Below are 23,913 nucleotides of genomic sequence, written 5' to 3'. Positions count from 1 at the left end.
CAGCCAAGCCTCCGGCCGGGCCGAGCCCCCCGGCCCCCAGCGCGGTGCCGGAGGCCGGCAGGGCCGCGGGGGGGGAGCAGGAGCGCATCGCCGTGTACAACCCCGCGGCGCTGCGCCGCCCCGCCATGGCCAAGTTCGTGCTGGGCTCCTTCGAGGACAGCACCTCCGATGAGGAGCCGCGGGCCGCGGCCATCAGGGTGGGCAGGAGGCGCAGCAGCCTGGCCGGGGCGGGGGGCACCGAGCCCGCCGCCATCGCCACCCTCCTGGAGTCGGACGGCATGAGGTAATGAGAGCGGGGTGAAGGCGCCGTGTCTGGGGTGGGCAGGTGCTTTGTGGGTGTGTTTCCCAGGGCCCCTGTTGCTAACATCGAGGTGCGTGTGTTGGGCTCCTCAGAGCCCCCAACTGATGCCCTTACCCTGTTCCTTTTGACTTGATGCTGCATGAAGAGCCCTGCTGAGGCTGATGGCAGCATGCCGTGATGAGCAGGCACACCCGGGCGCTTTGTGTGACAACTGCACTACGTGCATGAGTGCGGCAAGGCTTGGGGCAAAGACTGCTCCATTAGAGTGGTTTTTGGGTGTCAAAGAACAGGGTGGGAAGTGCTTTGGGGGTGCATGGTGCTCCTTCAAATGCTGCTTCCCCGGCACTGTGGCCAAATCATTGAATTACCCCTGGTTTCTCACACCTTCCTCTCGTTTTGCTGCTTCCCTTTGCCTCTGTGCCATATCCTGGTGCTGGGAGAGGCTGTGCTGATGCACCGCCTGCAGCACTGGTTGGCATAGGATGGGTGTACATCAGGGAGTGGGGATTTTCTTGCCTGGCAAGGCAGGATTGGGTTGGTTGCAGTGCGTGGAAGGGCTGCAGTGGGCACTGTTTGTGTTTCCATGCATTCACCATCCTTCAGGTGCATGAGCATTGCTGGGGGCATGCCATGGGGTGTATGTGGGCCTTTTGCACCTGCATGTGTGCACTTGTGCATGGAAGTGTTGTCCTGCATCCTCACGGATGGATCCCACAAGGTCCCTGTCCTGCTGCCAGCTTCACTTCGCTTGTGCTGTAAGGGAGGATGCTAACACATTGTGCATGGGGAAGCACAGCATCCCATGAGGAGTGGGGTACATGGGGTGCTCCTATGCTGCTCCTGCTCTTCCTCTGCCCTTACAACCACTGCAGGTGGATTACTCAAGGCAGAAAGGGAGCTCTTTGGTGCTCTTGTGATGAGCTGATGAAAAGTGAATGAGCTTTGCTCTGGGGGTAGCTTCCCACACAAGCAGAGCTCCCAGCCCTTTGAAGTACAAAAACCAAAGTGCTGCTGCTCTGCTCGCCGTGAAAAGAAAAGACCTTTTGGGATGCGTGCTACAAAACGCGATGGTGTCTTCTTGCCTAGCTGAGGTTTTAGGGGTTCCATGCACAGTGCAGCTGTTGGGGTATCTCTGCTGTGATAAACCTTTCCCTGCTCAATGCGGTGCTCCAGCTACTTGGAAAATACCCTGGGTGCAGGGAGAGACTGGGACATTTCCCAACATCCCAGAGGTTTCAACACGTTTCCCCTTAAAACCAAACCACACAAAGTGCTACTCGTGTGAAACCTGCTCATTCAAGGGGGGGCCTGGCCCTGCTGCCTTTGCTTATTCATAGCTCACCCACGGGGTAACAATCAACAGCTCAAAACCCGGCTGAGTTAGGAAGGGGGGGAATGTGAAGCTGTTAATTAAAATAGAAAGTTGTTCCAAGCGGCAGGCAGGGCCGAGGGGAAGCACATGCCCGGCTGCCGGGGAGGGTGCCAGGCCAGACCCTCCTGTGCCCGCCGGGCCAGGAGGTGGGCGGTGCGAGGGCTGCCTTATAGCCCAGCGGGGCTGCAGCCCTGCCGAGGGGCTGCTCCGGTCACCCCGCTGCGGGGATGCACCATGGGCTGCGGGACAAGGAATAGACCCTGGAGGGCATGGGAATGCCCTTGGTGGAAAACCACGGTTGGGGTGAGTGTGGCCGGCAGCGTGGTGAGCTCGGGAAGGAGGCTGGGGGCTGTGGAGCAGGCAGCAAGGGCTGGATGGGGTCTGCTCCGGCAGGGAGCTGTGACTGCAGGCTGTGTGAGAGCAAATTCCAGAGGCAGCTGCGGGAAGCTGTGCATCAGGCTCTTCCCAAGGGTTCCTGCTCCCCCTTTGGTGACCTTAATGCAGCTCGTAGGGGTGTCTCTGGCTGCACCCCTTGGAGACCTGCTGTTCGCCCCATGGGGTTTGGAGGGAGCAAACCTGTTTTGCCTCGCATGGGCACTGAGAGAAGGATGTTCCATGTCATCCCATGTACCTGTTGTTTTTCCTGCTACTCGCCCCACTGGGCACTCTGAGTGTCCTCTGGGGATGTGGGGAACAGATACAGCCCTGCAGTGGGGTTTGGTGTGAATAGGGAGCTGGGGAGGGCGGTTGCAGCAGACCTTGGCTGCTGTAAAGGGGGGTTTGTGCATGTAGCGCCCTGGTCTGTGCTCTGTCCCTTGGCAGTCTCCCTGCTCCAGAGTGTTTCCAGCAGCAGATGGGGGGTGTTTTAATTGCAAAACACACTCTGCTCACCCCAGATTTCTTCCCCCATATAACTCGGCCAGCACCAGTTTTCCTCTGCAGCACTGCAGTGGGTGGTAAATGTCCTTGAAGAGATCTGGTGCACAACAGGGAGCTGGTGGTGAGGAAGGTGAATCCCGGTGTTCCCGCGTGTGTCAGCAGGGTGAAGGGTTTTATTGCTTTCCTTGGAAGAAACAGCAGAGGGGCACAGTCTGGTCTCCAGTGCCTGCTCCTGCCCCACTCTCTGCAGATCCCAGCCCTGGGAAAGCCGGAGCCAGCACCAGCATGCACTGTGCCTGGTGGGGGCTTCCCCCTATGGCTGTGGGCTCGCTGATGCCCATCATGTCCTACTGCAGGCCTAGCATGTCTGGCTCACATCTAGCAAAGAAGGGACGTGAACACAAGAAGATGGATCTGCAACGGGACTTCACCGTCGCCTCGCAGGCGGAGTTCGTCACCCGCTTCGGTGGCAACCGTGTCATTGAGAAGGTCTTTCCCTGCACCCCTTTGCCTGGGTCACTGAGCAGCGAGGAGAGGTTCCAGCCTGACACCCCCTGTCCTTGTCGCCCCCCCAGATCCTCATTGCCAACAATGGCATTGCTGCTGTGAAGTGCATGCGCTCCATCCGCCGGTGGGCCTATGAGATGTTCCGAAATGAGCGGGCCATTCGGTTCGTGGTCATGGTCACCCCCGAGGACCTCAAGGCTAATGCAGGTAGTTCCTAAAAGCAAGTTCCCCACCGTGCGGCTGAGCTGGGGCAGCCCTTTCATCTCCCTGCACTGCTGCCTGGGATGTGGGGGCTCAGCACCGCCCAGGGTCACACACTGGCCTCCTGTGCAGCCAGATTGAGGAGTGAGTCATTCCTGCACCCTCTCCAGCCTCTGTGGGATGGAGGATTTGGGGAGGGGGTCCAAGGGGCAGCGTGTGAGTGGGGCGAGGCTGCAGGGACTGTCTCCATCTATTGCCATGTGCTGTCTTGCAGAGTACATCAAAATGGCAGATCACTACGTGCCTGTCCCTGGGGGGACCAACAACAACAACTATGCCAATGTGGAGCTGATCGTGGACATTTCCAAACGGATCCCAGTCCAGGTAAGAGCGGCTCATGGGCCTCCCACCCCTTTGCTGAGGGGAGCTACGAGGGCAGAAGGGGCACTTGGAAACAGGGTGATGTCCCTCTGTGTGGAGCTGTGGCCGACGGGAAGATGCCAGGCAGGAGGTAACAGCTCAACTGCTCCTTCTCTTGTGCCAGGCGGTGTGGGCTGGCTGGGGACATGCCTCGGAGAACCCCAAGCTGCCAGAGCTGCTGCAGAAGAACGGGATAGCTTTCCTAGGTAAGGTCTCACTGCCTCCCCTGTGCAAAGGGAGCAGTGGGCACTGGGCTAGTGTGCGCACACGTGGTCACTCCCTGTTTCATGTGTCTGGCATGGCAGTCCCCAGCCCAGTTTCCTGGAGCTGTCTCAGGAATCCCAGTTTTCTGGGTTTTCCCTGTAATCCTCATGCTGATGCAGCATTCACAGAGGAACGTTGGGTGGGAGCAGACCTCATGGGCTTCCCAGCCAGGGGACAGCCTAGAGAAGGGTCAAGCTCCCGCAGTTTTGGGGGTTTCCCCATGCCCCCACTCTTTGCAGAAGGGCTGGCTTGGTGGGGAGCAGCTTTCTGCAGCATCCACGCGATGGGGCCAGCCTCGCTGGTGGGGCTGGCCCAGCTCTCACCCCTTCCCTCCCTGTTTGAAGGTCCCCCCAGTGAAGCCATGTGGGCACTGGGGGATAAAGTCGCTTCCACCATTGTGGCTCAGACGCTCCAGATCCCCACACTGCCATGGAGCGGGAGTGGTAAGTGCCTCCTCTTCCCCAGCCCCCCCCATTTCCCTCCTGCCTGCCTCTTCTGCTCCCCCAAAGCAAGCACCAGGGCTGGGGCTCCTGGCCTGGCAGAGCAGCTGCAGATATTGGGGACCCTCCTGCAGCCAAGCAGTTTCTGTCTTGAGGAAAGGATTTTTTGGAGACAGGGTGCATGGAAACAAGGGAAATGGCATGTGCCAGCACATGGTCCCCAGCTCCAGGGCACAGCCAGCATGCCACCGCAGCCATGCCACCCTGGCCTCAACCGTAGCCCTGACTGTGCCCGCAGGTCTCCTGGCCCAGCGGTCAGAGGAGGGCCAGAAGCATGAGCAGATGATCAGCATCCCCCTCGAGACGTATGACCAGGCCTGCATAAAGGATGTGGAGGAAGGCCTGGAGGTAAAGCTCATGGGAGGAGGTAAAGCTGGAGGTAAAGCTCCACTACTATTCCTCATTGCAGCCTGCATGTCCTGGCCGTTTTGGCCTCCAAGCACACGTGACTGTGATGCAAGGCTGTTTCAGCAGCAGTTTGTCCCTCTGCATGGATGTGACTCAGGGCAATCCTGCTTGGGGATGCATGGGGCTGGTGCAGGGTGGGCTGTTGGGGTCCAAAACACTTCAGTCACCCCAGTACTTGATCTGCCTTAGGTGGCCAAGAGGATTGGTTACCCACTGATGATCAAGGCAGCAGAAGGCGGTGGGGGCAAAGGCATCCGGAAAGTGGAAGCAGTGGAAGAATTTGGCACCTGCTTCCGGCAGGTAAGAGATGCCCAGACCACCCGTTCCCATCCCCATCCCATCCTGGGGCATGCAGCAGGGTCCTGCTCCCACCCCAGGCTCACCCAAGACCTGTCTCCATCCTGGGATGAATTCTGGGGGGCGATGCCAGAGCACAACCCTGTCCCAATGCAGGTGCAGGCAGAGGCCCCCGGCTCCCCCATCTTCCTGATGAAGCTGGCTCAGCACGCACGGCACCTGGAGGTGCAGGTGCTGGCTGATGAGTACGGCCACGCCATCTCTCTCTTCGGCCGAGACTGCTCCATCCAGCGCCGGCACCAGAAGATCATTGAGGAAGCTCCCGTCAGCATCGCAGCACCCTCTGTCATCGAGGTGATGGAGCAGGTGGGTCTTAGGGCAGCAGAGAGCCTCAGCCCCTGCTTGTCCGTGCAAGGACACGGCTGCTTGCTCAGGACACCCCGATCCTGGTGCAGTGGGCAGAGGGTCAGTGCTCCCCGTGGTGGTCTCGCCCTGTCCCGCAGTGTGCGGTCAGCCTGGCGCAGAGGGTGGGTTACGTGAGCGCGGGCACTGTCGAGTACCTCTACAGTGAAGATGGGAGCTTCCACTTCCTCGAGCTGAACCCACGCCTGCAGGTGGAGCACCCTTGCACGGAGATGATTGCGGATGTGAACCTCCCTGCTGCCCAGCTGCAGGTACCTGAGTGCACCTGTGTGACTCTGGGGCCTTTAGGTGAAACAGTCTTGTAATTCAAGAAGAGAAGTGCCTGGCAGAGGGAAGTCTTGATCTCACAGCTAAAGCCCTTTTTTCTTGCACAGATCGCAATGGGCATCCCTTTGCACAGGATAAAAGACATCCGGGTGCTGTACGGGGAGAGCCCCTGGGGAGATACATCCATCGACTTCCGCAGCCCCACCAACACCCCTGTGCCCAGGGGCCATGTCATTGCTGCCCGGATCACCAGTGAGAACCCCGAGGAGGTGAGCCAGGGGATGGGCTCTTGTGCACCGGGTGGGGGGACCCTGCCTCTTGTGGGATGAACTTGAACTTCCCCAGCTGGACAATGTTCATGGGCACTAAACCCATGGGACTGGGGATAAATGATGTGGGGGTTTCTCCATGTCTTTCTGCTCTGTCTTCACTCAGGGTTTCAAGCCCAGCTCGGGGACGGTGCAGGAGCTGAACTTCCGCAGCAGTAAGAACGTCTGGGGGTACTTCAGCGTGGCAGCAGCTGGGGGGCTGCATGAATTTGCTGATTCCCAGTTTGGGCACTGCTTCTCATGGGGAGAGAACCGGGAAGAGGCCATCTCGTGAGTGTGACGGGGCAGGGTAGAGAGGGGGTGTCCTTGGGCAGATTTGTGATCAGTGCATGAGCCAGGAAAAGTTGCTTTTTGTCTCAGAGGACCAGAATGGTGCCACTGCGCTGAGCTCTGTTTGTGCTGCAGAGGCTCTGTCCAAAGCCACAGTTTTCGGGCTATGGTGGTGCTATGGCCCCAGCACATCAACCTGATCCTTGAAGACACATTTTGGTGATCTGCTAAGCATGTGCTTAGTGCCAGTGAGCAAGTGTTCGGTCAGTAATTGGGTGACCATGTAATGAGTGTATCTGGGGTATGTAAGTGTTTGAAGTCCCTGTGGTTCCCTGGTTTCCTCAGCTGAAAGCCAAGCACCACCTCATCAGTCATTAATGGAGGGTTTTGCTCCCTAAAGGAACATGGTGGTCGCCCTGAAGGAGCTGTCTATCCGTGGGGATTTCCGGACCACAGTGGAGTATCTGATTAAACTGCTGGAGACAGAGAGCTTCCAGAACAATGCAATAGACACGGGCTGGCTGGACCATCTGATCGCTGAGAAAGTGCAGGTAGGGAAGAATGGCCCCTCGGGGTTGTCACTTCCCTTCTGGTGTGAGACCCAAGCACTGTTCTCTTTCCTCCTCACAGGCAGAGAAGCCGGACACGATGCTGGGTGTTGTCTGTGGTGCCCTGAATGTTGCTGATGCTGCCTTCAGGACGTGCATGACCGACTTCCTGCACACGTTAGAGAGGTACAGAGCGGGGGCTGTCTGGTGGGGGCTTAGCTGTAACATGAGCTCAGTGGGCACAGGGAATGCATGTCCTAAAGGGTGGCCTCTGCAAGCCTGGAAACCCAGGAGCTTCTCTCCCTGGGCCATCTTTCTTGGTGCTAAAGCCCTGCAAATCTGGAGGCAACAGTCAGGAAATGGGTATCTGCTGTGACTCAGAGCTCCAGCTTCTCTGCTGCTGCTTTATCTGGAAAGGGGGGGAAGTTTCCCATGGTTGGGAAAACAGCTTTCAAGGGAAAGCAGCTTGGCTGAGCACTGCTTGGTTTTTTTTTTGCTCTTGAATGTCAAGGTTATTCCTCCAGCCCTGGAGGACACCCGGGGCTCTCCCCCAAGCCCTTATCTCAGTGTTGTGCCAGCTTCTGGCCTGTCTCCAGCTGCATTTTTGTGAGGTGCTCATGTGGGTCATGTAAAGCAGATGCTTGTCCCCTGCGGTCACCTTGGCACCCTCCGGCATGGCCTGAGGCCAGCAGGGATGCTGACACCTCACACACTTGGCTCCGTGCAGGGCAGGCGGCACTTGTGGTGCCTGACCCGTCTGCTGTGTTCCAGGGGGCAGGTCCTGCCAGCAGCCTCCTTGCTGAACATGGTTGATGTGGAGCTCATCTATGAGGGCGTGAAGTATGTTCTCCAGGTGAGGATGGGGCTGTGCTCCCCTCAAACCAGCCACAGCACTTCGGGACAGGGATGTATGCTCCTGTCCTGAAGGAGAAAGATTTAATCAATGTGAGGTTGTCCTTTAAAAATATGCAACATAAAAAAAGAAGTTAATAACCTCATTTTAAATAGACATTTTTGTGAGTTTAGTAAAGGACTGCCTCTTCTTGCTTTTAAACCCTATTAGTTGAACTTTGTGCAAAAGAACCCTACTTAAAAGGAAAGCAGCCAGTGAACCTTGAGTTAAACCAGCTCCAGGCTGTGATTTGAAGCAGGTCTTTGGTTCAGCCTGAGATTGCTGCCTCCTGCCCTTGTGGCACAGCCCCATCCCATGGCAGCAGGCTGCTCCTGTGCAGACCGTTGCGGCAAGCATGGAGAGATGCTCCTTACCCTCTGCCATTTCCACTAGCCCCCAGAAGGCTGTTGCACGTGTTCTGGGGGTTGCACTGAGGGTTCTCACCAGCCATTGCCCGTAGGTTGCCCGTCAGTCCCTGACGACGTACGTCATCTTCATGAACCGCACTTACATAGAGATCGACGTGCACCGGCTCAATGACGGCGGGCTGCTTCTCTCCTATGATGGCAACAGCTACACCACCTACATGAAGGAGGAGATTGACAGGTACCTCTCCACCGGGCCCCCAGCAGCCATCCTCCCTGACCAGGAGCTGGTTGGTGAGACCTTTCCCTCTCCTTAAGATACCGGCTCACCATTGGCAATAAAACGTGTGACTTCGAGAAGGAGAAGGACCCAACGGTGCTGCGCTCGCCCTCCGCAGGGAAGCTGCTGCAGTACACGGTGGATGATGGTGGCCATGTGGATGAGGGGAATGTGTTTGCAGAGATTGAGGTGAGCTTTGCAGGAGAGCCTGGAGGAGCTCTGTCCCTGCAGTGCTGGTAGACAGCAAAGCTAATATGCTGCCACGATGCTTGAGGAGCTCTGAAGCAGGTGGGTGCTGCTCACTCGGTGACCATGTCACCTATCCTCACCCAGGTGATGAAGATCATCATGACACTGACTGTGGAGGAGTCCGGGCGGGTGCGCTACATCAAGCGGCCAGGTGCGCTGCTGGAGGCGGGCTGTGTCATAGCCCGGCTCGAGCTGGATGATCCCACCAAAGTGAAGCCTGTGAGTCTGCCTGGGGACAGCTGTGCTGCTGTCCCCTCCAAGTGGACATTCAGTGGGGATAAAACAGAGGAGTTGCCCTGGCTGGGGCATGAGCAGGGTTGTGTCTCCATACTGGCACAGAGTGGTGCTTGCATGGCCATGCTGCATCCTCCAGCTGGCTGCATTGGGGCTCAAGTGGCTGCTGTGTGTGCAGTGGTGTTGCTCTGCATAGGTATCACTTGTGTGCTTACTTAGTGTACAGAAGCTCATATACAGGTTTTAGTGCTCTATCTACATCTCCAGTTTTTCTGTGTTGTTTTCATGAAGGGGAGTAGGCAGAGACATGAAGCTGCACGTTTTGTGCTTCTGCTGTATCTAACCAAAAGCAGACTCTGGAGGGGTTGTGCTGGTTTCTCTGGAGCAGCTGCAGCTCTTGGGGGGCTCTGTCCCATATGAGCAAGGACATTGCCCATCCCACCTCTCTCTGCTCTCTACAGGCTCAGCCATTCACAGGGGGGCTCCCACCTCAGCAGACCCTCCCCATCACTGGGGAGAAGCAGCACCATGTTCTCCGCAATGTGCTGGAGAACCTCACCAATGTCATGAATGGGTACTGCCTGCCTGAGCCCTACTTCAGTGCCAAGGTGGGTACAGTGCAGAGGTGGTTGGTGTCCTGCCCCGCTGCCTCCTGTTTGCCAGGATGGCAAGGCAGGTGTGTGGGTAGCATCAGCTTCTGCTCCTCACAGGTGAAGGAGTGGGTGGCCCAGCTGATGAAAACCCTGCGGGACCCATCCCTGCCCCTCCTGGAGCTGCAGGAGATCATGACAAGCATTTCAGGCAGAATCCCGCTCTCTGTGGAGAAGTCGATCCGGAAGGTGATGGCACAGTACGCCAGCAACATCACCTCCGTGCTCTGCCGCTTTCCCAGCCAGCAGGTGAGAGCCATGGGGCTGCACCCCTGGCATGGCCTTTGCTTCCTTTTTATTGTGAGTTTCTGCCAGAAATTGTCCTGCCAAAAGATGTTATAAAGCACAGAATCCCAGCCTGGTTGGGGTTGGAAGGGACTTAAAGCTCATCCAATTCTAGTCGCCTGCCGCAGGCAGGGACACCTTCCACTAGAGCAGCTTGCTCCAAGCCTCTGTGTCCAACCTGGCCTTGAACACTGCCAGGGATGGGGCAGCCACAGTTTCTCTGGGCACCCTGTGCCAGCGCCTCAGCACCCTCACAGGGAGGAGCTTCTGCCTAAGAGCTCATCTCAGTCTCCCCTCTGGCAGGTTAAAGCCATTCCCCTTGTCACTGCATCCCTTATCACAAGTCCCCTGAGCTGCACGCACCCTGTGCCCTCTCCCTGCAGATCGCCAGTGTGCTGGACACCCATGCAGCCACACTGCAGAGGAAGGCTGAAAGGGAGGTCTTCTTCATGAACACACAGAGCTTGGTGCAGCTGGTGCAGAGGTGAGCCTCATCCTGTCTGTAACCCCCCTGGTGTCCCCAGCACTGCCACCACCTCGCAGCACGCTGGGCTCTCTGCTCCCCAGGTACCGCAGTGGCATCCCAGGCTACATGAAGGCGGTGGTGCTGGACCTGCTAAGACGCTACCTGCAAGTGGAGACACAGTTCCAGCATGGTGAGGGCTGAGGGGCTGAAGGGGTCTGGGGGGGTCCTCTGAAGGTCTACAGGGCTCACACCGTGCTCTGTCCCACAGCTCACTATGACAAGTGTGTCATCAGCCTGCGGGAGCAGTGCAAACCCGACATGACCCCGGTGCTGGAGAGCATCTTCTCTCATGCCCAGGTGGCAAAGAAGAACCTGCTGGTGACCATGCTAATTGTGAGTACAGCCCCTGCCCTAAGGCACCAGAGGTAAAGGCTGGTGGTGGGGCAAAGGCTGTAAGCCAAGTCAAGCTCTGTATCTCTGCAGATGGGACATGGCTGTGGGTGGCTCTCACAGCCCTGTGCTTTCCCCTTGAAAGTGTGTGGACACCTGGAAAACTGCTTTCCTGCTCCTCTGTTTAATGCCCAGGGTTTGGGGATTGCATTGTAGTGTCTGCCTTGTTAGTTGGACTTTATCTCCCCTCTGTAGCATGGCATTGCTGCACTTGGGTCAAAGAGCAGCATTTGCCCATTTTAGCTCCTCAGATCTTGTCCCCCAGGTGCTGGGGATGTGGGAAGAAGCCATCCTGTGGTGAGGGGCCTGAGCCAAGCCATGGTGGTGTGTGCTTTGCAGGACCAGCTCTGTGGCCGTGACCCCACGCTGACAGATGAGCTGACAGCCATCCTCAACGAGCTGACGCAGCTCAGCAAGACCGAGCACTCCAAAGTGGCCCTGAGAGCCCGGCAGGTCAGTGAGCACCTTGTCACCCTGTCCCCATCCCTGTCCCCATGCCCTGTGCTCCCAGCAACCTCTCCTCTTGCAGGTGCTCATTGCCTCTCACCTGCCCTCCTATGAGCTGCGGCACAACCAGGTGGAGTCCATCTTCCTCTCTTCTATCGACATGTACAGACAGGAGTTCTCCCCTGAAAACTTGAAGGTTGGGAATTGTGCTTTTTTCCACAGTTGGAATTTAGGTGGCTTTATGAGGTGCAAGGGGTTTAGTCTTAGAAATAGCCCAAAAAGCAATCAAAGCCTCGCTGCAGTGTTGGTGCCTGTGCGGAGGAGAGGAGAGGGTGCCATCCATTGCTACCAGGCCCTATCCCCTGTTCCTCTCCCTGGTTGGTGGGGGACTGATGCGTGGATCTATGTCTGGGTCTGGCAGTGTCCCTGTGATGGACTGGGTGTCCCATGACCAGTCCTGCACAGCCCCATATGGAGGGACCCCTCTGGAGCATTCCTCTGCCCTCCTGTGATGGAGCTCAGGGCTCCCACTTCATCCTTGCCTGAAATCTTGCTTTCTTCCCCCAGAAACTGATCCTCTCAGAAACCACCATCTTTGATGTGCTTCCCATCTTCTTCTACCACACCAACCAGGCAGTGCGCATGGCAGCACTGGAGGTGAGGGCTGGGGGGGGCCCAGAGGCATGGAAGCTCTGGGGGGGACATGGATGTGTGTGGTGGGAGCAGGGGCACAGTGGTACCTCCTGCTGTCCCCTTCCAGGTCTATGTGCGACGCGGGTACCTCGCCTACGAGCTGAACAGCCTGCAGCACCGGCAGCTCTCGGATGGCACCTGCCTGGTGGAGTTCCAGTTCATGCTGCCCTCCTCCCACCCAAACAGGTATGGGGGTTTGGATCAGCTCCTCCATGCAAAACATGGGGACCCTCAGAGAGAACTGCTGTATGCTCCCATTGCCAGTAGAGCAGGATGAGCCTCCTGTGGGTCAGGGTCCAGTATGGGACATGTGTGGTCCCTTTTGGACCGAGGAGCGGTGCCTCCACCCGTGACTGATGGCTGCCTTGCTCCCCGATGCAGGATGTCTGTCCCCATCAGCATATCCAACCCTGACCTGGCCCGGCACAGCACTGAGCTCTTCATGGACAGTGGCTTTTCTCCCCTGAGCCAGCGGCTGGGAGCTATGGTGGCCTTTGACAGATTTGAGGACTTCACCAGGTGGGGTGCAGGGACATGGCTTGCTGGTCAGACACGTGTCTTTTGGGTGCTGATGCAGTCATTGGGGAGCACAAGGGGGTGGAAGAGCCAAAGCTGGCAGCAGCTCCTGTTCCTCCTGCAGCCAGAGGCTGGGGCTGGGTATTTTCAGTACAACAGGCACTATGGTGGGGCCATGACGTGTCTTTTGGGGCCATGTGGAGCCTGAGGAAAGTTGCCTGGCACACATTAAGCATCTCTTCACGTGAGCACAGCAGCACTCAGCTGGGTTTCATGAGCTGTGGCTTTGTCATGGGCTGGTGATCCTGGTCTGTTCCTGGTGCTGTCCCTCAGGCAGGGATGGGTATGACAACACTGACTTGTGACCCAATCCCTGCCATTTGGGCAGGAACTTCGATGAAGTAATGTCCTGTTTTGCCAACCCACCTTCAGAGAGTGCGTTTTTCAATGAGCCACGAGCCACCATCTATGAGGAGGAGGAGGCCAAGGTGGGCACGATGCTGTTTCTGATCCCTCTCAGGTGGTGCTGGGATGGCGCTGCTGCTGCTGCTGGTTGCGGTTGACCCAGGGGTTTGGTTTTGTTCCCAGAACATCCACGAGGAGCCAATCCATATCCTCAACGTCGCGCTCCGCTGGGCTGACCATGCGGAAGATGAGAAGCTGGTGCCTATCTTCAGAGCCTTTGCCCAGTCCAAGGTCTGTCACTGGGGCTGGACCCCACTTTTGCAGACCCTGCAAAACCCTGCACCCCACAGCAGCCACTTGGGTTTTGTTTGCTCCCTCAGTGGAGAGGTTTTCAAGCTCTTGTGACTGGTGGAATGTGCTGTTTCCATGTAGAAAAAGTTCCTCGTTGACTGTGGTCTCCGGAGAATCACGTTTCTCATTGCCCAGCAGGTGAGTGCAGACTGAGCTGCAGGCAGGCAGAGTGACTTTAGACACATCGAGCTTCTGCCTGCCTGAAGTGCCTCGAGACATCTATAAGTAACTTGCAGCCGTAGCGCTGAGTGATGGATGTACCTCCTGAGCATCAGGAGCTGGCAATTAATTAATGAGTTCAACGAGTGATTTATCTCCTGTATTATCCTTTATGCTGCTAATGTCTCTAGTAACGTGTGGCTCCTGTGTGGCCGCTCCACGGCTTTAAGCTGCCTTTAGAAGGCTTCAATTACTCCAGTTCTCTTTGCTCTGGGGCAGGAGGAAACCTGCAAGGCCTTTTCTGTTTAATGAATCCACTGTAAATCAGAAAATCCTCTGTGTGCCGGAAGTATTCACGGTGTTCTCTCTCCCTTTGCTCCAGAGAGAATTCCCGAAGTTCTTCACGTTCAGAGCCAGGGATGAGGTAGGAGCTGTGGTTGGAGCAGAACCCATCCGGTGACGGTGACCAGCCCCTCACTCACCCCCCTGTGCTGCCCCAGTTTGCAGAGGACCGCATCTACCGGCACCTGGAGCCAGCACTGGCCTTCCAGCTGGAGCTGAGCCGCATGCGCAACTTCGACCTGACGGCCATCCCCTGCGCCAACCACAAGATGCATCTGTACCTGGGGGCTGCCAGGGTGCAGGCGGGCACCGAGGCCACCGACTACCGCTTCTTCATCCGCGCCATCGTGCGCCACTCGGACTTCATCACCAAGGCAAGGCCACGCTGAGCCCCCGGGTGCGGGCAGAGGTGGGGTGAGTTTGGGGTGCAGGGGGTGCTCCGGCCGCCCCTGAGCCACCCGGTGCACTGCAGGAGGCTTCCTTCGAGTACCTGCAGAATGAGGGCGAGCGGCTGCTCCTGGAGGCGATGGATGAGCTGGAGGTGGCCTTCAGCAACACTGTTGTTCGCACCGACTGCAACCACATCTTCCTCAACTTCGTCCCCACAGTCATCATGGACCCCTCCAAGGTGTGTTTCTTGGTGTTTTGCTTCCTGCTTGTCAGCATGTTGCTGGTCAGTGTGATGGAAGACTGTGTCATCCTCAGGCTTGGTACCATTGCACAGACATGCAGCAATGCCCCACACTGGCTGTCAGTCCTTGATCCCATCCAGTGCCCACCAGGTGCTAGATGGGAGATGTATTTGGCAACCCCACAGACTCCTGCAGCTTAATTTCTGTGTCAGACCTTCACTGTGGGCTGTTTGCTGGGGAGGTGCTGAGATTTCACACTTCGCAATGAGCAGGGATTTTTGTAGAGACTTGAACAAGCAGATGGTTTGCTGGAGAGCACAGGGGTGAGCAGCAGACTCTTCCTGCAGGGACTGTATGGTCTGAAGGAGTTGGGGCTGTGCCCCTTCAGGAGGATCTGGGACATCATCTTTCCGTTTCCCCAGTGGAGAGGCTGGATGGCAACACCAGCCCACAGGGATAGGGAAAAGGGGCTTTCCCAAACCGAATCCAAAATGACTTTGAGGTGGGGATGCAAAGGGGCTGCCTTGGCATTGCACACTATGACAGTGTTGGCGCTGGGGCCATTGACCCACCTGTGTGCCGTCCCCACCTGTGTCCTGTCCCATGCCCAGATCGAGGAGTCGGTGCGGTCCGTGGTGATGCGCTATGGCAGCCGCCTCTGGAAGCTGCGGGTGCTGCAGGCCGAGGTGAAAATCAACATCCGCCTGACACCCACTGCCAAGGCCATCCCCATCCGCCTCTTCCTGACCAATGAGTCTGGCTACTACCTGGACATCAGCCTCTACAAGGAAGTGAAGGACCCCACCACTGGCAGTGTGAGTAACCGCAGGTGTCAGGAACCCAGCCATGACTGCTTTGAGCAGCTGTTGGCACAGAGAAGCTTTGGGGTGGTTGCTGCAAGACTCCTCATGCACCTGTAATGCTGGTGTATCCCAGAGCCCCTGGGACCATGCAGCAGCATTCCCAGGGTTGGGCTGGTTTCACTGCCCTTGGTGCTGCATCCATTTGGGCACCTCAGGGTGATGCTTTGGTCCAAAATGCTGCTGAGCTCCATCCATTCGGACTCCTTGGGGTATTGGTGGTCTGTAGTTGGGCAGTTTTTGGTCTGGGAGGTCAGTGTTAGGGTGTTACTGGTGCTTGCAGCACACTCTGTGCCCTCAATAGCAAAAAGCGGGGTTGAAAATCCTGTTATTTGATCAAGTAGAGCCACAAACATGAGCATCTTGGCCAGGCACAGCTCAGCAGTGCTCCAGCCCTGCCAGGCTCTGGCACCTTAGTGTTGCAGAGGGGACTCGCCCGCGTGCGGAGGGCAGGCAGCCAATGCTCTGCCCTTCTCTGCAGATCATGTTTCAGTCGTATGGGGACAAGCAAGGGCAGCAGCACGGGATGCTCATCAACACTGCCTACGTCACCAAGGACCTGCTCCAGGCCAAGCGGTTCCAGGCGCAGTCCTTGGGCACCACCTACGTGTATGACTTCCCAGAGATGATCAGGCAGGTCAGTGTGGCGGAGAGAGGGGCTCCAAAGCACTGCATTTGCTGTTTATTCCCACCCTGCCCGGATATTCCCATCTGCGGAAAAGAATCCTCATTTGAGCTGGCAAATGACAAAAAGAAGAGCCTGAGTCTCATCACTTTTGGTTATATGAAGCATTTCTAAACCAATTCCTGGCTCTTGGAAGCTTAACATCTTGAAGGATGTTAACCAGAAAGCCCCACACAAGAAGTCTGCAGCAGGGTGGGGGCTCTAACACAGGGTTTTACTCCCCCCAAGTCCCAGCCTGCTGCTGCAGCGTGTCTGTGCTCAGCGATAGCCTCAGAGCTGGCCCAGCCCCCTGCTTTCAGCTCATCCTGTGTGCTCTGTCTCTGCAGGCTCTCTTCAAGCTGTGGGGCTCCTCACAGCGGCACCGCAAGGACATCCTGACCTACACCGAGCTGGTGCTGGACTCGCAGGGGCAGCTTGTGCAGATGAACAGGGCTCCTGGAGGGAATCAGGTAGTGAGGGGTGATTTAGGAAAGCGGTGGTGGTAAGTTGTGCTGCAGGAGGTGGGAAAGGCTGGTATTTAAAGCCTGGGAGATGCTCCTCAAGCATTCTCTCTGTTGGTTAGTCCAGCCTGCACCTCAGATCCCTGTTCTCCAGAGGAGCCCTGTGACCTTGTGCTCTTTTGGGACAGGTTGGGATGGTGGCTTTCAAAATGAAGCTGAAGACCCCCGAGTATCCGAAGGGCCGGGACATTGTGCTCATCTGCAACGACATCACGCACAGGATCGGCTCCTTCGGGCCTGAGGAGGACCTGGTCTTCCTGCGGGCCTCGGAGCTGGCGCGGGCCGAGGGCATCCCCCGCATCTACATCGCTGCCAACAGCGGTGCCCGCATCGGCTTTGCTGATGAGATAAAGCACATGTTCCAGGTGGCCTGGGTGGACCCTGAGGACCCCTACAAGGTGTGTGAGCACCTCACCTCCTGCCACCACAGAGAACTGAGAGCTTCTCTGGTCATTCCCTGCTCACATCTGAACTGGGATCAATGAGCGTGTGCATGGAGGGCTTCACAATTCACAGCTCATCCTCTTCTTCATTTTCAGGGGTTCAAGTACCTGTACCTGACCCCCCAGGACTACACGAGGGTCAGCACCATGAACTCAGTGCACTGTGAGCACGTGGAGGAAGCGGGCGAGTCCAGGTGAGCCCCCATCCCATGGGGCACACAGAACCACCCCAACCCTGCCCTACACCCCTGCCAGGATGCAGCTCCCACATCCGGGCTCAGCATCCTGCCAGGCACATCATGCAAGTGGGTGCTTCCCTGCTTCCCTCTGTCCTACCTATGCCACTGTGGCTCTGCTTTCCCCCGAGGTACGTCCTCCTGGACATCATCGGGAAGGAAAATGGATTTGGGGTGGAAAACCTGAGAGCTGCTGGTACCATCGCTGGGGAGTCTTCTCGTGCTTACGATGAAATAGTGACCATCAGCATGGTACGGCCACGGGCCACTCCCCAGCTCCACTCCTCCCCGTCTCCTACTTGCTTTTAAGGTCACTCTGAGGGGAATAATAGGATGTAACAAGTGACCTGGCACAACCTGACTGTGCAGACCCCTGCAGAGCATCATTCATCAGTGCTCCCAGGCTGTGCTGAGGCCCTTTCTCCATGTGAGACAGTAACCTCACGTGTCCTTGTGTGTGTGTGTGTGTATCCAGGTGTCCTGTCGTGCCATTGGGATTGGTGCGTACCTGGTGAGGCTGGGCCAGCGCGTCATCCAGGTGGAGAACTCCCACATCATCCTCACTGGTGTCACTGCTCTCAATAAGGTACCGTGCTCTGGCTGCGTGTCCTCCCCTGGCACTCTCCCTCATGCTACTGCATGCATGGGCTCCTTCCCTGTCCCATGGGAAGAGGTGGCAGGTCCCTGCGTGTCACCTCATAGGACCTGTCTGGAGGAGCTACCACAGGAATAGTTTGGCTCTGGCCCCAGGGGCAGGACCCATCTCTGGGCAGAATGGCACTGGTTTGAGCTGATCTGAAAGCTGCTTGGCTCAACCAATGCACTTGTCAAAAGCAAGATCCAATTGCTTTAAGATCAGCCTGGTAGACAGAGGTGGAAATTCAGCCTCAACTCAGAGGGAACGTGCCTGTGCAGGTGTTTGACTTAGAGCAAGTAGGAGCAGCTCCTGTGTGAGCAGAGACTGATCTGTGTTTGTGTTAATTCTGACTAGGTGCTGGGCCGTGAAGTTTACACCTCCAACAACCAGCTGGGAGGGGTGCAGATCATGCACAACAATGGCGTCTCCCATGTCACCGTCCCGGATGACTTCGCGGGGGTCTACACCATCCTGCAGTGGCTCTCCTACATGCCCAAGGTAGGAGGGGTGCTGCAGGATGGTGGTGTGGGGTGTCACCCCATAGCTGGCTGCTGACCTGCCCTCTGGGGCTCTCCCTTGCAGGACAACCGGAGCCCAGTGCCCATCATTGCCATAACTGACCCCATTGAAAGAGAAATCGATTTTATCCCTTCCAAAGTCCCTTATGATCCCAGGTGGATGCTGGCAGGGAGACCCCATCCAAGTAAGTGAGAGCAAGTTGAGACCTCTGCAGCAGTGCTCCCAAACATACCTTGTAGGTGCAAACCGTGGCTCCTGGTACAGGGGGTGCTTTTTTGTGGTGCACAAGGAGCTCTTTGGTGCTCACCCTTGTGTCACTCCACCTTTTCCTGTGCTCTGCAGCAATCAAGGGGACCTGGCAGAGCGGCTTCTTTGACCAGGGCAGCTTCATGGAGATCATGAGGCCATGGGCTCAAACAGTTGTGGTTGGCAGAGCAAGGTAGTGCTGGGAGCAGGGGCAGGGACTCATGCAGGGAGCCTGCACGTGTGGCCATGCTCTTATGCCCCGGTTGTGGCATTGCTTTTGGGATGATGGAGGGGAAATGCCTCTCTCGTGGGGCTGGGGTGCAACATGGAGGGGAACTGGCCTCTGCTGAGAGCTCCCTGCCCTGCTGCAGGCTGGGAGGTCTCCCTGTGGGTGTCATCGCTGTCGAGACCCGCACCGTGGAGGTGACCATACCTGCGGACCCGGCCAACCTGGACTCAGAGGCAAAGGTGTGTGGGGAGACCTCAGTGTGGCTGAATGGCAGCCGGGAGGAGGCTGGAGGGGGGAGCAGGTCAGAAGCTTAGTGTGATCCTTTGGCTTCTCCGTAAACACTGGTGGAATGAAGGCTGCTCGCTCACTTTGTTGTCTTTCAGCTCTCACACCATGTGTTGCTGACCTGCCAGTGTAGCATGCTGGGGAGCACTGGTGCCAGTCTCAGTGCTGCTGCTCTGTCTCTTCCAGATAGTCCAACAGGCCGGGCAGGTCTGGTTCCCAGACTCTGCTTTTAAAACAGCCCAGGCTATTCGGGACTTCAACCGGGAGCATCTCCCACTCATGATCTTTGCCAACTGGAGAGGCTTCTCCAGTGGCATGAAAGGTACTTCGGGGTGGCCGCATCCCTGTACTGCGGGCACTCCTGTCACCTCATGGGGTCTTGGGATGACCCAGCCCACCAGTGCCCCGCCTGCACCACAATAGGATGCAGGGTTGGGCTGGGAATGGGATGAGGCATTGCCAGGACCCAGGTCCCAGGGCTTGGTGGCTTCCTGCTGGGCTGGTTTTGGGATGCTGGTTTGGTCTCTTCAATGGAGAAGGTGGCTTTGGGAACCCATGGCCATCAGAGCACCCAGCTAAATCCCTTTGGCTTTCAGACATGTACGACCAAATGCTGAAGTTCGGTGCCTTTATTGTCGATAGCCTGCGGGACTTCAAGCAGCCCATCCTGGTCTACATCCCACCACATGCAGAGCTGCGGGGGGGCTCCTGGGTGGTCATCGACTCCACCATCAACCCCCTGTACGTGGAGCTGTATGCAGACAAGGAGAGCAGGTCAGCATCCAGAACATGTCTGCATCCTCTGCAGCCTGGAAATGAGAGCTGGTGCATGGGGACTGCAGTCACAATCCTGCTGAGAGTTGCGTGGACCTCTTGTCCTGGGATTTATTCTTCCCTTCAGTCCCTGATCTTTACCACATTTTTCTTCCAGGGCAGGCATTTTGGAGCCTGGAGGAACAGTGGAGATTAAGTTTAGAAAGAAAGATTTAGTGAAGACCATGAGAAGGCTTGATACAGTCTATGCCAACCTGGCTGAGCAGCTGGGTAAGAGAAGGGTGTTTCAGTTTGCGGGCATTGATAACAGTAAGAGAAAACACGAGGCCCAAACACCATCAGGAAATCCTTTAGTGTTCCTCTGTGAAAATTCCCTATGGCTCTTCTGATGGTGGAGCCTGCCAAGAGGATGTGATGGTACTTTAAAACACCCGTATGTGGTGCTGGACTTTCCTCCCATGCTTTGAGATGAAGAATGGCAATGGCCATGCTGAATCGGTACCTAATGAGATGAGCACAGTCATTGCAGAGCGGGGGTGTAGATGTTCCAAAGCAAAGGGATGTGATTCCTGGTGGGGGTGGCTGATGTGGGAGCACCGCCCCTGGGGTGTCCTGTGGATCCCATCACAGGGATGGAGGGGGGTTTGTTGTTCAGCACAGCATCTCCCACAGGGACCCCCGAGCTGTCCGAGGCGCAGCGCAAGGAGCTGGAGCAGCAGCTCAAGGCCCGGGAGGAGCTCCTGCTGCCCATGTACTATCAGGTGGCCCTGCACTTCGCTGACCTGCACGACACCCCGGGCCGCATGCAGGAGAAAGGCGTCATCACGGTGAGCCCGGGCACCATGGGATGGGGCTGGGCATGGCGGGGTTGCTGTGGTGGCACAAAGTCCCTTCCTAGGGGTCGGGGCTTCAGTGTTCCTGCCCTGGGTGCAGAGACCCCCCAGGGTGAGCGGTGAGGGAGCAGGCGCTGCCCATCAGCTCCTCTTCTTCCTGCAAAGACAAACCCAGGCTCTGCCCCGTTCCTGCAGGACATCCTGGAGTGGAAGAGCGCCCGCTCCTTCCTCTACTGGCGCCTGCGCCGGCTGCTGCTGGAGGAGGTGGTGAAGGCTGAGGTCCTGAAGGCAAACAGTGAGCTGAGCCACATCCACATCCAGTCCATGCTGCGGCGCTGGTTCATGGAGACAGAAGGAACTGAGAAGGTACCCCCAGCCCCAGCCTCCTGGGGCACCCCTGGGGCTGTCACCTTCTTCCCTGTCACTCAGGCACTGTCCATTAGTGCCTGTAAACCTGGGATGGGAATTGCTGTTTTCCACCCTGTGCCAGGGTGGGTGTTTGCATGCCAGGCAGCGGGGATTGTGCTGTGCTGCATGTGCAGGCCTGAGAAGCAAAACCCCCTTGCCTGGTTTTGTGATGAGAGGAAAAACCCCGAGGCCACAGCAGAAAGGGGGGCTCAGGCTGTGCGGGCAGCAGGACCTCTTGCCCACGGTGCTGCTCTCCCCAGGGCTACCTCTGGGACAACAACCAGGTGGTGGTGGAGTGGCTGGAGAAGCACATGCAGGAGAATGAAAGCACGCAGTCAGCCATCCGCGAGAACATCAAGTACCTGAAGCGGGATTACGCGCTCAAGCGCGTCCGGAGGTGAGCGGCAGCGGGAGCTGGGATGGGGCGGTGATGCCCTCTCACTGGGGACACCATGTGGTGGAGATGAGTTCTTGCTTCAGCCTCCCTCTCCCATCTGCCTTGCAGCTTGGTGCAAACCAACCCCGAGGTGGCCATGGACTGCATCATCCAGATAGCTCAGCACCTCAGCCCTGCACAGAAGGCCCAGGCTGTCCATCTCCTGTCCACGGTGGGTAATAACAGCCCGTCTTGAGCCGGTGGCCAGCGGTGTGCAGGGCAATTGCCATGGGGCAGCAGGGACCCCGGAACACGCGGCTGCCCAGAGGCCAGACCTCACCTCCTCACCTGGTTCCTCAGCCTTGAACTGAAGCTTTGGGCTCTTACTCGTGTGCCTAAATAGAGGACGGCAGTGTTTGTATTTTAAGCCCTGAAGCTGGTCTTGCCATCGGTCAAAGTCCCCTCTGATGCTGGGGTGTTCATCAGAGGGGCAGCTTGGCAGAAGATAAACTCGCCCTGAGCCAGGCCTGGAGTCTGGACCTGGTGCAGAAGTTGGTTTTAAATCTGAAGCCTTTCACTGTGTTTTAGTTGCAAGCTCTGGCCTTGGTCTTTAAAGCAAGCACCAGTGTCAGACACATCTCGGGAGACTGGATGGAGCTGGAAGTACAAACTGCATGGCCCGGGCTCCACAGGGAAGAGGGATGAAGAGGAGGAGGAGGAGGTCTCCATTGACCAGGCACTGGCACAAGGAAGTGTAACGCCTGCTTAAGCAGCACTCTCAAAGTGCTGTTTTCTGATAAACCTGGGGACTGTGAGGAGCAGCTTGTCCCATCCTTCCCTTTTCTGTGGAGCCATCAGTGGATGGGACTGAATGGCTGGTGGCCCAGAAGAGACACCAGCGAGCTGTGCAGCAGAAACAGCAATGGATCCACCATGGTTTCCCTGACCCAGCTGTTCCTCTCGCCCATCTCGTGTCCTTTCTGGCTCCTGCTGCAGCTCCTTGGGGTGTTTTCAGCCTGTGGCTCCTGCCAGGGGATGGAGAGGAGGGAGGACACGGCCCCAGGTGCTCCTGCCCCGGTGACCCGGTTCCTCCGCTGAAGCACAGTAGCTGGGGTGAGCTCTGTCTGCCTGGACCTGTACCTTGCATCTGAAGTGGCCTTCGAGCTTGGCTCATGGAGGGGAGATGTGCAATGTGCTTTGCAGTGTCTCTGTGTCACTTCACCAGCACAGGGGTGGTTTTGCCTTGCAGGGTGGTGATGGGAGGTGGGCTGCCTGGTTCCAGTGCAGTGCTGGCCATGCCTATGGGGTCCCACAGGGCCTGGGGGGGGTCTCCCTGTCCTAGGGCTGGAGGGGAGTAAAGGGCTTTGTGTTTTGGAAGGTGTTGCTGCCTTTTGCTGGGAAGGGGACGTGGTGGTCGCTGTATGGGAGCCAGGCACAGGCAATAAAGGGAGCCCAGCTCTCGGGCAGCTCTCCCGACCTCCTCCTGCTGTCGTTGTTTAAACGTGGTGGATCTGAGCAGGGGCCGGTGCCTCTGTCACTGCGCAGCCCCCTCCCTGCAGCACAGACACTGCTGTGGTGCAGAGCAGCCCTGAGCATCCCTCTTGTGTGCACTTCCTCCTGCTCCAGAGCTCTTCCGTGCACTGAGCTGGAGGGGTTTTCAAGAGCAGGTTGGCAGGAAGAGCTCATAGCCCACATAGCTGTGAACTCCTCCTCTCCTGGGGGATCTGAGCCAGGGGCAAACTCTTGGCTTGGGAATAGTGCTCTGTGTGTGTGAGGGCAGTGAAGCCTGGGGCAAGCTGCTCTTCCAGAGGGAAGCTCTCACCTCCTTTTGCAGATGGGCACTATGACTCCTCTGTGAGTGGATGAGATGCTTTGCTCTCAGTGGGGGCATGTGAACACCCCACTCTTAGACTGCGGAGAAGCACCCGCTCCTCATCCCTACGTTATATGGAAGTATCTCCTGGCTGGGTTGGATTTCCACTAGCAGATGCCTTGGAATGGCTGTTAACAGGGAGCTGCAGCGTGGCAGCGCCTTGCCTGCCTCCGGCGCAGTTACAACACCCACAACCACGGGCTGAGTGCTAAGAAATGTTTATTTAACACATGAAGAAGCAGCGCTGCCGCCGCTCCCAGCAAAGGATCACTCGTGACAGTAAAGGAGGACGCGGAGCAGCCTTTGGAAGAGGTGGCTGTGGGCAGATGCTTGGGGGGAAGATTCAGGCACAGACGTTTCCCAACCCCTGATCTTCACAGTGGGGTTTCCAAGCCCCAGCGTGTGGCTCCAGCATCCTGCAGTGTGGGATAAGGAGCCTGCGAGCACATGGATGCAACCCCAGGAGCCAGCAGTGTCTGTGGCTGCACAGGAACAGATGAAGCATGAGATGGAAGCACTCCTTGGGCACGGAGGTGTGAACAGACTAATGCTGAATTCCAACATCCAGCGGCTTTGTAGATCCTCAGGTGTCTCCTCACCCTTTGCC

The 23,913-nt window shown here is 57.2% G+C and overlaps 1 protein-coding gene across 2 annotated transcripts; it reads left to right on the top strand.

Annotated features, from left to right (window-relative positions):
* Window positions 1-110: 110 nt before the first annotated feature.
* On the top strand, window positions 111-21,689 carry ACACB (acetyl-CoA carboxylase beta; the record flags this gene model as incomplete). Of its 2 annotated transcripts, none has more annotated exons than XM_080628402.1 (52): window positions 111-283; window positions 2,909-3,041; window positions 3,128-3,266; window positions 3,535-3,644; window positions 3,805-3,886; window positions 4,289-4,387; window positions 4,683-4,792; window positions 5,042-5,152; window positions 5,306-5,515; window positions 5,653-5,823; window positions 5,947-6,108; window positions 6,275-6,438; window positions 6,839-6,989; window positions 7,069-7,172; window positions 7,758-7,839; window positions 8,339-8,484; window positions 8,562-8,712; window positions 8,857-8,991; window positions 9,468-9,614; window positions 9,717-9,905; window positions 10,325-10,425; window positions 10,509-10,597; window positions 10,676-10,800; window positions 11,197-11,310; window positions 11,387-11,500; window positions 11,872-11,961; window positions 12,065-12,183; window positions 12,379-12,516; window positions 12,902-13,001; window positions 13,102-13,209; window positions 13,351-13,407; window positions 13,811-13,852; window positions 13,929-14,144; window positions 14,243-14,398; window positions 15,014-15,217; window positions 15,744-15,899; window positions 16,274-16,396; window positions 16,576-16,845; window positions 16,987-17,084; window positions 17,258-17,378; window positions 17,602-17,712; window positions 18,118-18,261; window positions 18,346-18,466; window positions 18,625-18,721; window positions 18,900-18,996; window positions 19,229-19,364; window positions 19,639-19,816; window positions 19,974-20,086; window positions 20,489-20,643; window positions 20,845-21,015; window positions 21,318-21,454; window positions 21,563-21,689. In XM_080628402.1, exons 1-52 carry the CDS (start codon window positions 126-128, stop codon window positions 21,687-21,689), a joined length of 6,882 nt encoding a protein of 2,293 aa, XP_080484528.1. In that variant the 5' UTR covers window positions 111-125. The 2 variants fall into 2 exon arrangements, with proteins under 2 accessions (XP_080484528.1, XP_080484529.1); XM_080628403.1 differs by having other exon boundaries at window positions 19,639-19,867.
* Window positions 21,690-23,913: the final 2,224 nt, after the last annotated feature.

The sequence above is a fragment of the Psittacula echo genome, assembly GCF_963264785.1.
Source record: "Psittacula echo genome assembly, chromosome: 13".
NCBI lineage: Eukaryota > Metazoa > Chordata > Aves > Psittaciformes > Psittacidae > Psittacula > Psittacula echo.
Note: the sequence above shows the minus strand (reverse complement) of the source record. Positions and strands in the feature narration are given on the sequence as shown.